Source organism: Vigna angularis, chromosome 2 (genome assembly GCF_016808095.1).
Source record: "Vigna angularis cultivar LongXiaoDou No.4 chromosome 2, ASM1680809v1, whole genome shotgun sequence".
NCBI classification, from domain to species: Eukaryota; Viridiplantae; Streptophyta; class Magnoliopsida; order Fabales; family Fabaceae; genus Vigna; species Vigna angularis.
The window spans coordinates 10,869,001-10,881,957 of record NC_068971.1 but is presented as its reverse complement, the minus strand read 5'-3'; the positions used below and the strand labels follow the sequence as shown (position 1 = coordinate 10,881,957).

The window sequence follows — 12,957 nt, the reverse complement described above, 5'->3', positions numbered from 1 at the left end:
CTTAAACCCCCTATACGATTGCAGGTAAAGCTCTAGAAGCGCATTACCTGGTTCTGAAATCAATGATACCCACCCCTTCGTCGCAAGCGGACGACATCTGAAGAAATGCAAGAACACACCTACAGTAGGCCTAATTCCTAGCGCCCCACACAACACCCCGAACGCCTGTACATACCCCCAACTATTGGGATGCAGCTGGCTCGGTGCAACGTTCAAGGTGCGCAAAACATCCATTTGGAATGTGGTGAACGGCAATCTCACATACAAATCATAGAATAGCGCAGCATAACAGTAAAAGAATTCATCAGAGGCATTCTCCCTCCCGTAACAGATCCTCTCATCCTCCCGGCACGCTATCAACTTCACACAGGTGTGATACCCTAGGGTCCTCACCACACAACTATTCTCAATCCAGTCCGTAATTACAGCTCTACTCCTAAATTGACTCCTAAGTTCTTTTACCTCACGCGCCGCCCATGCGTATTCATCTCCGCTAATCGGAGATATTATGCGTCCCCCTGGACCCTCGCCGCACACATTTCCATATACAAATGCCCTTTCCCCATATGGTATCGTGGTAACTTCGGAACATTCCGCCGTAGATGGCGGCCCCGGCCTATCGCCCCCGATATCCTGCCCCCTTCCTTCCATGATCAACAATAAACACACTAAGACGAAAGGGATTTTAGGGTTACCTGGTTGATTCTCGTAGCAACGAAGGCAATGAGACTGAAGAAGAAACAATCTCGCTAGCAGTGCACTCTCTCAATGTCTGTTCTTCTGCAAAAGTGACTAACCCCCTTCTGAATCGTGTTGAAGAAGCCAAACCGTTTAATCGTCAGGCGCCGTAGGATTCTTTTTAATCTAACGGCTACTAATTCGCGTCCCCTCACTTCCCTACAGGAGCGGGAAAACCCAAAATTCGTAACGCCACGCACAGCTGTCACACACGTCTCCTCGTTTCTTCCACGTCTCCGCGAATCTTCAAACAATACTTAAAAGTCCTTCATAACTTTGTCATCATCCATTTACTCGGACTTGGGGGGCATGTACTATAGGATACCTAATCCTCCAACTGTCGACCAATAACCCGACGACAATTAAACCACTGCAGGACATTCTCATGCCCGTAATGACATTCGACCACTTAGTGTGGTCGACCACTAGATAACCGACCATAATAACATACGACCATGTGGCGTTGTCGACCAGTTGAGGCTCGACAACCGACATGAAACATGTGTGCGACACGTCGTCCACTCAGGTCGACACGAATGATGATCGACATACAATATGCGACATCGTGATCTAGTGGTTACAGATAAGCAGTTACACAGCGCCGTGAATCACGGCCATATATCACGGAAGTAATTGACTCGGTATCAGCACACGATATGACGGTTACAACTTCTAAACAGTCATCTTCACTAACCGACCGGATTTTCAGGTAAATATGACGGTTACAACTTCTAAACAGTCATCTTCACTAACCGACCGGATTTTCAGGTAAACGGTTTATTATGTTAATTTAAATATACAAAGCACACCAGGAAAAAGGTACGTTTTTCCCCTAAGAGAAAATTAAGAAAGATTCAGTTGCTCTAACAACACCCTGATTGATTTGAGCGTCTTATTGACTTGAGCGTCGGAGTGCCTTTGCAGGTACCCAGCCCACCGTGCTCAGAGACTTGGAGAAGAGAGAAAGACAATATAGTGAAAGTAGCACAGAGAAGGAAAAGAGTAAGGTTGTTAGGTTCGTATCTTGGTCTCCACATCCCTACCGAAACAATATCCAAACTCATCCTCACATAACCAATAAAAGTGTAATTTTTATTTTCATTAATGATCAAAGTTTTTTTTCTTCTTTAATCACTAATGTGCTCATACTACATAATTAAAACTATAAAATGTACAAAATTTACCTTTTCTTTACTCCATACCTCTTATGGTATTTTGTAGTTCAATGTTATTATATTAATGACTTTGATTGATTAAGTTGTTATGTTAGCTACTTGTCCAGAATTACTTTGATAAGTCTAATTAGAAACACAAAGTATTGTTTTTTACCAGTGGTATTTTTTAGGATTCTTTTAATTTTGTAAAAGTTAACTTGTATGTTTTCAAATATACACTTTTCACTTGCATGCAACAAATGACATGCCTCCATAGTTTTATAAAAAGAATACCATTCTTTTTAAAACAAGGAAAAAGACGATTATATATAATAGAAAAATCTCCTCCAAACTATTAAAAATTGTTTATTTTCTTAATTATCATCAAACTTTTACACGTTACACACAACCTCTGAAACATTTATACTTTTGTAATATCACGTAACCATGAGGATCATAATTTTGATCATATTTTCGAAATATAAGATCAATAAGGACTAAATACTAATACATAAAATACGAAAATGAAATTAGAATTAATAATTTATTAAAAATTTGAAAATCCTAAAAAAAAATTGAAGGAACAAAATATTAGTTTATTTTCTTTGTTCGAAACTTTCTTTTACTTTTCATTTACTACGAAAGTTTTTATTTCTAATGTATAAATCTATTTTAAATCAAATTACAAAACATAAAATGTTGTATAAATCTTAATATTTTAACTTTTATATAATCATTAAAAAAAAATGTATGCAAATTGCAACTGCATATCTCTGCGCACGACGCGCAAATCCACGGTTTGATTAAGAGTCGACGCGTGCAACTGCTACAGCAACAACATTCGCACACACTAAGCATTACCTTGACAAAATCAAACCCTTGTTCTAGTCCTTGTTCTTGTTATTCTTCTTCTTCTTCTTTCTGAAATGGATCCAGCGTTACCCATCGTAGCGCTTTCGCTCGTGTTGGGTGCAATCATTGCCTTTCTCTTCTTCAACTCCTACTTCCGCAAGCGCCAATCCGAAGTTCGATCCATCGCCAAACCCAATATCGATCCCAATCCCAACCCTACCTCCAAACCTCTTCCCAAGAAGCCTCTCTCCAAACCCCATTCCTCCGACAAGGTAGCTTCCAATCCTGAACTTCTTCTCATTTCCGTGTTTTGTTTGCTTTGGTTTAGAAAATGTGGTTTCTCTTATGGGTTTAGGATCAAAACAAGCGACACCATCCGTTGGATTTGAATACCTTGAAGGGCCATGGTGATGCGGTAACAGGGATATGCTTCTCCCACGATGGACGCAATTTGGCAACAGGTGTAATACGGTTCCTTTTAAAGATGAATTCGTCAATTTTCATTGCCATGCTTAGTTCACTTCTCTTGTGCCTCTTATTTTCCTCAGTTGTAAGATCTGTGTTTCTTAGTTCACTTATTTTTCTTTGCATTATGTGTTGATTGACCAGAGATAATTGAATAATTGACTAGAGATAGTTTCACAATATAGTATATAAGTGGATAATAACTTTTACCGTATAATTCAATTTTGTGGGTCGACTGAGGGCCTATTTAGATTTCTCTATAAACGCTTCTAAGAGGAAAAAATAGGAACAGACATAAAAATTAGTTTCTCCGTAGCTTGTGTATAAGCAAATTTGTGGAAACTCTCTTTTGTAACCTCTTGTGCATAAGTTAGTTAATTTTAACTCATGGAGAAACTCATTCGTTTTTTTTCTTATTTTTCTCTCCCAAAATAGAAGTGCTCATGGAAAACTGGTCAAAACTGACCCTTAGACTTAAAACTCAATTTTTAAGACTATTATGAAGTGTGTGAGGAATTCAGGTGTGAGGTCAGGAGTCACGTTGATTGGAGATGAGTGAGGTGAGCAATATATAAGGAGAAAGATCTATAAATTCATTGTTTTAAGGTATTGAGTTAGAGGTGGTGTCAAGTCTCTTGGTTATGGGTTCACTCATGGCTCGGGAGGGACTCATTGGATCCATAACTCTCAAGTTTTGTGTCGACTCTCCTCAATATGTCTACTCGAGAAACCCAACAATTTGCGTCATATGTGGGAAGTGTTATTGAGTAGAGGACTCATGGGTAGAACACTTTCATGATAGAGAGGGAATTTGTAATGTATGGAGACTCACATTCATGGGTGAGATTGTGAGGAATTCAAGTGTGGAGTTGGGAGTCCCCCATTGAGTGCAGATGAGTGGGGTGAGCAATATATGAGAAGAAAGACCCATAAACTCATTTTTTTTAAGGTTTTGGATTAGAGGTGGTGTCAAGTCTCTTGTGTATGGGTTGGGTCATGGCTTGGGAATCATCGGATCTACAACTCCCAGGTTTTGAACCAATTCTTCCCAGTATGTCCACTCAAAGAATCCTACAATGTGGGTAAGAAGCATGGGGTGACAATTGGGTTTGGAACCTAGTGGCAGTGAATACGAGTTAGATGTTGCATTTTTTACTAATGCTAGTGGTTTTGTGAAGTTTTTCATATTAATATTGGTAGTATAGTTTTTTACTTTATTAGTTTGTCAAAAGAAGATATGTTAAAAGTGAAAACATATTTCTTTTAGCCAAAATCAAGTATGTTTTCAGGCCGGGGTATATAGGTATGCGTAGGATATGGGTATGGGTACTAAATTTGGAGCTTGCATGTAAGTATGGATCTATTTACAAATATTTCCATTTCTACGAACCTATGTGTGTCTTTAATTAAAAATTTCTAGTTATACTTATTTTCTACTAAAAAGAAAAACCCGTCTTGACTTCATTGTTGATATGTTCATTATTCTGAATACTTTGTTAAACAAGAAACTTCATCAGGTAGATAAGTGAAAATAATACTTGGTGGACAATATATTACCTGTCAAAACAACGAAACCAAAACCAAAGGACCAAAGTAGCTGTAAAACGCTGCTGACTCAAGCAGTCTTTCTGCACCAAAAAGAAACTATATGTACTTAAAATACCATGACCTGAGCTGCCATAAAAATATTATTTCCCCCATAGGCCATAACATGTTTAAGAGACAATGGTATATCATTGAAGTTATGGACAAACTGTTGAAGAATTTATATTGACTAGAGATAAGACCAAATTATAGGATATAAGTAGATGAAAATGTCGTCTTACCAAACCAATTTTGTAAAGTTAAATTAGGCTTAAATTTTTCTTTTTTTGAGGACAAACCACTCTACTCAATGACAAAGAAGCAACTGTGAAAGTAGTGCTCAGCATTTGGAGCCTCCTTATTAATGTTCCTTACTGTCTCAAAGTGATCACTTGTATTGACTCTTACTTTTCAACCATCATTGTTGATTTTCTAATTTCCTTTGTAGATTTCTTTGACCTAAGATTCCTTCATGTTCTTATGGTTCTGTTCTTTATTTATTTTCACCTCTTAAAGCAATTAAGCATTATGTGGAATTTTTTTCTTACATTCCTACTTTATATTGTCTGTGCAAACAGCTTGCGCTGATGGAGTTGTGAGAGTGTTTAAGTTGGATGATGCTTCAAGTAAAAGTTTCAAGTATGTGAATTTTATAAGCCTCTTGGGACATCATAGAAAGTAAATGTCAATCATATCTCATATGCATAAATTTTATTGTCTCTATTCTTTTGCAGGTTTCTAAGGATTAATTTACCTGCTGGTGGTCATCCAACAGCAGTTGTGTTTTCTGATGATGCGTCCTCCATTGTTGTGTCATCTTATACTCTTTCTGGTTCTTCATTATATATGTATGGAGAAGGGAAGCCTGTATCTTCAGAAAATAAACAAACAAAACTTCCTCTACCAGAAATTAAGTGGGAGCATCACAAAGTTCATGATAAAAAGTCAATATTGACCATGTTTGGAGCCTCAGCAACTTATGGAAGTGGTGATGGAAGTACAATTATTGCCTCTTGTTCAGAAGGTATCTTTCCGACACCATTTCCCATTGGAATCTAAGAAAATGTTCTGTCTGTCTGTCATAATTTATTTATATATTCAGGGTCTTCTCACCTAATAGTATGCTGCGATTATGAAGGGAATTCAATTTTAATCAGAAGTAGCTTGCACGAAAATAAACCCATATATGGGGAAGGGTCCATAAAATGATTTAAGTAGATCATATTTATTTCACCACTAAATACTGCAAACATCTAAGCTACCTATACCGTCTGACATATAACCTTGGAACTTCTGAGTAAGAAAAATTGAATTGTTAACTAAAATTTGGATGTGGTGTGAGATTTATGCTGCTTATAAATCAAAGGCACTGTATTGTACATTTAATTGAAGTTGCTAATGAAATTATTGTCTGTCTTTTTGCTGAAATTTAATACTTGATGTTGGCTTTCTCTAAGCTATCCTAAATTTGATTTCTAATTCAGGGACTGATATCATTGTTTGGCATGGAAAAACCGGGAAGAGTGTTGGTCATGTGGATACAAATCAATTGAAAAATAACATGGCTGCTATATCACCCAATGGTCGTTTTATTGCTGCAGCAGCATTTACTGCAGATGTGAAGGTGAGGTTTAATGCGCGCATCTATTTTTTTTTTTTGAATTACTTATTTATTATGTGTGCACCCATAGAGGGGCAACTAGTACTATGCAGTAAGACGTATCCTTTAAGCTTTATTTTTAACTAGCTAGGGTTGAAGTTTAAGCATGTGAAGTTTGTATATCCAATCACCTTCCTTTTTCACTGTTCTCTCTCTCCATATATATGTATACACAACAGCTTTTATTTTAATTTTGTCAATGGTCAATGAACAGTTTTAGCCAAATGATTTCTAATGTTGTAAGACCAGTGTAGACAAATGAATTTGTGGAAAAAACTTGACTTTAGAAACTAAATTAATTAGTCTGTTTCATCTATTTAGGTAGAAAAACAAATGTAAAAGCAGGGATTGTGAAGAATATTTTACTTAAAGCAAAAAGGAGATAAAACGGGGGATGTGACACTTTCGAAACGGGGTTAATGCTAATTTAATGGAAAGGACCAAATTAACTCTATTTAAAACATATTGAGACTCAATTGAGTCAAAAAGAAAAATATATAAATCAAAGTGAATCATATTTTAAATATAGGGATCAAATTACTAATCAAGTCTTTTTTGTTTATAATCTGTCAATAACTTTGCCTATTCAAGAACCAAGATAGCAGCAAGTATATATCACTTGAAACTGCACCATACAAATTGTGAAAGCCAGAATAAATCAAATTAAATATAATATTGCAATCACTTGTAATTTGTCTTTGACATGAATAGAATACAGTTGTCTAACAATTTGTTAGATGACCTCAGGGAGCTTCGCAATACACCATTATTCATTACTGTTAGATGTTAAGATGTGTCTTTCTGTTATTTGGGCTTAGTCTATTATGTATTAAGGGCATTGGCCCATATCTTACAATATAAATAAACTACCCTATGTGTAGTCTAAACACATAAGGGATATTTTCTCCCAATCTTCTTTATATCTCATATGGTATCTAGAGCACAGGAATAGTTCCAGTCAACTCCACGGTCTCCGGCACCCACTGCTGCTGTTGTCGCGTCGCCGCCGCTGCCGTCGCCACCGCCGCGCCGTCGCCGCCGCCGCCGCCGCGCCGTCGCCGCCGTCGCCGGAGCTCCAGAATCGACCGGCGACCACACCATCCGAAGCGTCTCGGCCGGGCGACCACCGTCGCACGAAGATCGCCGCGATCGGAGCTCTCACGCGCCTCCACGCGCCGCCGCAAGAGTCGCCGCTGCCGCCGCTGCCGCCGCGCGTGCCGGCGCGTCGCCGGAGCTTTCCGCCGCCGATCAGCACCGCCGTGATCGCCTCCTCGCCCTCTTTCTGGATCTGTAGTCGTTGCGTCAATCGGAGCACTTTGAATTTTTAGGGTTTCTCCCTCTCCATGGCGTCTTCCTCGTCTACAAACACCTCTATTGGTGGCTCATCTTCTGATCCCTCAATATATACTAATTATGTGAATGTACACTTGTCCATTGACAAGTTAGATGGCACAAATTATGCAACCTGGGCGTCCGACATCAAACTTTGGCTGAAGAGTCAGGGGTACTTAGATCATCTTACTCAAAATGTGACTACTGCTCTCATAGATGACACTTCCCGCTGGATGAAAATTGATGCTCAGTTATGCATTGTTATAAAGTCCACCATTCACTCCTCACTGAAACAAATGTTTCGATCCTATGAGACATGTTCAGAAGTATGGGCACAAGCGAAGTTGTTATACACAAATGACACTCAGCGTCTTTATGGTGTTTGTCAGGACCTATTAACTGTTATTGGTCCGCGCAATCCTGGTCCCATGGCAGAATATTTGGGTAAAATTCATGCCCTTCTTCATGACTTTAATGATATATTACCTCCTGCTTCCACTCCTGCTGAAGAATTGGAACAACGATCAAAGTTCTTCATGTTGTTGGCATTATACGGACTCTCTGATGATGTTTCTCATGTCCGTGATCAGATTTTGGGTTCTCCTGTCATACCCAACTTTACTTCTACTTGTTCTGCTCTTTTGCGTATACCGAGCAAACCCGTCACTGAGACATCTCCTCGTACTGATGATTCCTCTGTTATGGCTGCTCAACGTGATGATCGAAGTCGGTCTCGCAAGCCAAGTAAAGGACGTCCAAAATGTGACCATTGTGGCAAGTTAGGCCACAAGATTGATAGATGTTATGCTCTCCATGGACGTCCTCCTCGACCTGTAGCAGTGGCAAATTCTGATCCACCTCCCCGATCACCGTCTGCAGACCATCCTACTTCATCTAATATCGTAGACAAACCTGCAATCTTTAACGAATTTCTCAGATGGTATGAGGATCATCAACACTCTGGTTCCACTACATCTGCATCTGTTGCACGTACAGGTACACCTTTTGTTGGTCTAACTCACTCCTTTTCTCAATGGTGATTTGCAGGAAGAAATTTATATGGAGCAACCGCCTGGCTTTGTTGCTCAGGGGGAGTCCTCTGGATTGGTATGTCGTCTTCGCAAATCCTTGTATGGCCTAAAACAGTCTCCTCGGGCCTGGTTTGGTAAATTCAGTTGTGTTGTTCAACAATTTGGTATGTCTCGCAGTGAAGCGGATCATTCAGTGTTCTATCGCCACTCGAGTGCTGGATGTATCTATTTAATAGTGTATGTCGATGATATTGTTCTCACAGGAAGCGACTATCTTGGCATCTCTCAGATGAAACAACACCTTTGTCATCATTTTCAAACCAAAGATCTTGGCAAACTCCGGTACTTTTTGGGTATTGAAGTAGCACAATCCAATGATGGTATTGTCATATCTCAGAGGAAGTATGCGTTAGACATCTTGGAGGAAACAGGGTTAATGAACTGTAAATCTGTTGAGACACCTATGGACCCTAACATCAAACTCCTACCAAATCAGGGGGAGCCTTTCTCAGATCCTGAACGGTACAGAAGACTAGTTGGTAAATTAAACTATCTTACTGTTACGCGTCCTGACATTTCCTTCGCAGTTAGTGTGGTGAGTCAATTTCTAAACTCCCCATGTGAAGACCATTGGGATGCAGTTGTTCGTATACTGAAGTATATTAAAAGATCACCTGGAAAAGGTTTGCTATATGGCCCTAACAACGATACAAAGATCGTTTGCTATTCAGATGCTGATTGGGCTGGTTCCCCTTCTGATAGGAGGTCTACTTCTGGATATTGTGTCTCTATTGGTAGCAACTTGATATCTTGGAAAAGTAAGAAGCAAAGTGTTGTGGCAAGGTCGAGTGCAGAAGCAGAATATAGAGCTATGGCATCAGCTACTTGCGAGCTTGTGTGGCTTAAACAATTGCTTAGTGAATTGAAATTTGGAGATGTCACTCACATGATACTTATATGTGATAATCAAGCTGCTCTCCATATTAGCTCTAATCCTGTCTTCCATGAGAGAACCAAACACATTGAAGTTGATTGTCATTTCATTCGAGAAAAAATCATATCCGGAGATATCAAGACTGAGTTTGTTAACTCAAGCAACCAGTTGGCAGACATATTCACTAAGTCCTTACGAGGACCTAGAATTAATTATCTTTGTAACAAGCTTGGAACATATGATTTATATGCTCCAGCTTGAGGGGGAGTGTTAGATGTTAAGATGTGTCTTTCTGTTATTTGGGCTTAGTCTATTATGTATTAAGGGCATTGGCCCATATCTTACAATATAAATAAACTACCCTATGTGTAGTCTAAACACATAAGGGATATTTTCTCCCAATCTTCTTTATATCTCATAATTACTATGCTTTGTATTATATTTTTTGATTGGCAACGTTTATTAGAATGTTATTGCTTCTGTTTTTAAACATATCTTTATGTATTCTCCATTTTTTCTTGTTTACAATGTTTGGCAGGTCTGGGAGATTGTTTATGCGAAGGATGGATCTGCCAAGGAAGTTTTAAATGTTATGCAGCTCAAGGGGCATAAGGTTAGCATTATTATTTGGGGTGACTTAAAATTTAATTTAATCTCCCATTTATACTTATATAGACTTTTAAGCCAAAAAATTCAAAGATGATTTTTTTCCTTCTATAATGCATTGCTACTCTGTTTATATAAAAGGTACACTGTAGATTAATTTTCATATACTTTTTATGCAGTAGTCTTATATTTCATGTATTATATTAGAATATCTTGGGTCAATGGAAATTTCATGAGCATGATGTGCATGAACAATTTTCATGAAGGCATGCCTGCATTTAAATATTGACTATTATGATTATATGTTTATTACTTGTGTGTCAGAGTGCTGTGACTTGGTTATGCTTTACACCGAATTCTGAGCAAATAATCACTGCATCCAAGGATGGTACAATGAGAATATGGAATATCAATGGTGAGCACATTCTGAAAGATGATTATTTTTTTTACTTATATAATTGGTTTTATTTTTCTAGCAAACTCTTGGTGTCGACTGCAGTTGCAAATACTTTTAAAGATTGTAAACAAGAATATTTGGTCATGCCTCATGCTATTAGTAAAGAATTCAAAACAGCACTTTGATGAGATTCTATAGCTGAAAACGGACATGTTTTCTTTTGTGCGTGTTAATTTATTTGACCTGATAAATGGGTTTGTTATTTGATCAGTCAATGGTATTATTTCCTCCATGGGGTTTGGGCAAGTAGGGTTCTTATCCAAATGTTCATATGTGCTGTCTTAAGGACTAGGTTGTTAATTAATTCAATTCATCTCACCTTATTTTCCTTGTATTCTGAAGTTCGATATCACTTTGATGAGGATCCTAAGACACTGAAGGTGTTCCCTATTCCTCTTCGCGATTCTTCTGGTGCTACTTTGCACTATGACCGCCTTAGTATTTCCCCGGATGGAAAAATTTTGGCTGCTACCCATGGTTCCACATTGCAGTGGTTATGTGTTGATACTGGAAAGGTTTTGGATACAGCTGAGAAAGCCCATGACAGTATGTCCAATCATCAACTCTTTTAGTTGTTCCCTTGCAACATATAAAGTAATTTTCTATTTGTGATCTTCCTGTCCTTGATTATTGTTTTCATTTGCAGGTGACATTTCTTGCGTTTCCTGGTCTCCTAAAGCTATTCCAATGGGTAATGACGCTAATCTGACTTCATTCCTTTTGGTCCTTCACATAATTTACCGTGTTCTTGACAAATTTCCACACAAATTTTTGCAGGAAATAATAAAGTCTTGGTTTTGGCCACAGCCAGTGCTGACAAGAAAGTAAAGTTGTGGGCATCTCCGTCTATACCTTCATCCTAAACCACTGAGCTAGTGCACCAATTGCCATCATTAGCATTCCTATGCTCGCACTGACAACTAATTTCCATTAAAGACAGATGCTTCAAAAGTTTCTCTTCACAACTTGATTAGAGCTGCATGGTCTCTTTTGAAAGATGAATGAGAAACTATGACGAGCTTAATGATACAAAGTCCCTTTAGTTGCTGCTTTAGACTTGTACATTTCCGAATTTTTGTGATAAATAATTTATAGACACATAGATAATGTTGTTGGGTTTGGTTTTGGTTGTGCTAGTGAGGTTGACATGAATCATGAAGTGATGCGAGAATAGTGTTTTAGTGCTGTGGGAGAGAACATAATGGACGTGTTGCTGGTGACTACAGTTTATGTCATCAAAGTGACTACAGTTTATGTCATCAAAAGAAATCATTTTCATGCACTTTTGTGCTACAAGTCCACAACCGAACTATTAAACTCTTGTTTAGGTTAAAAGTAAGTACGAAGGTACAACCGAAGTTGCAACCTAGAAACTGAAAACAAAGAATTAAGGATAATAAAAAAAGTACAGACTCAAAAATTATGGAGCTAAAATGGTATAAAAATTATACATTGTACACCTAAATAAAAATTATTTTAGAATTTGAATTGAAAACATATTTGTGAGTCGTCACTAATTTTGTTGCATTGTAAGTAAAAAAAGATATCTTCTTAAAACATGTTTATGCATATTAAGTCACAGTCAAATTATACACCTAAGTAGCATAAATTCAATACCACTACAAATCTATAAAACTATAATATGTAACCGTCATAATATGGAAGACAAAATTATAATTTTGAATTGCAAAAAACATTTCAGACCCAAGTACTAACAAATCTAAATATTCAACACCACATAATTTTTTTTTTTAAATGCGAGTTAATAAGGTTTATTAAATTTTTTAACCTTTTAAGTTGTTACAGATCGAATAATTTAAAAGGAAAAAAAAGCAATTAATATACTGTCATAAGTAAATTAACTCCCTTTTATTGGATTAAACTAAAATATCTAGAGAGGTTGAAAACCTAATAGTAAATAAGTTAATAATTTTCTTACTGGAAATAAATAAATTATTAATCTACTTAAAGGACACACATCACTATCATTTATATCAATCAATATTTAAAATATTGTTTAATTCGGTGTTCGTATTAGTTTTATAAACAACATATAAATCTGTATAAAAACCTTTTAGCATAAATGTGGAAAATAGAAAATATGAACCACACAATGTAAGTTTCTATTGTGTTAAATATAAATA

The 12,957-nt window shown here is 37.4% G+C and overlaps 2 protein-coding genes across 2 annotated transcripts; both read left to right on the top strand.

The window, feature by feature from the left end:
- The first annotated feature begins 2,671 nt into the window (after positions 1-2,671).
- On the top strand, positions 2,672-12,095 carry LOC108326805 (uncharacterized). The gene is made up of 10 exons (XM_017560372.2): positions 2,672-3,016; positions 3,100-3,205; positions 5,372-5,432; positions 5,528-5,817; positions 6,278-6,417; positions 10,289-10,363; positions 10,681-10,771; positions 11,156-11,359; positions 11,460-11,504; positions 11,591-12,095. The coding sequence occupies exons 1-10, from the start codon at positions 2,819-2,821 to the stop codon at positions 11,674-11,676; spliced, it is 1,296 nt and encodes a 431-aa protein (XP_017415861.1). The 5' UTR covers positions 2,672-2,818; the 3' UTR covers positions 11,677-12,095.
- Positions 6,443-10,152, top strand: LOC128195220 (uncharacterized). Its single transcript, XM_052872354.1, has 2 exons — positions 6,443-8,725; positions 8,833-10,152. Exons 1-2 carry the CDS (start codon positions 7,797-7,799, stop codon positions 8,924-8,926), a joined length of 1,023 nt encoding a protein of 340 aa, XP_052728314.1. The 5' UTR covers positions 6,443-7,796; the 3' UTR covers positions 8,927-10,152.
- Positions 12,096-12,957: the final 862 nt, after the last annotated feature.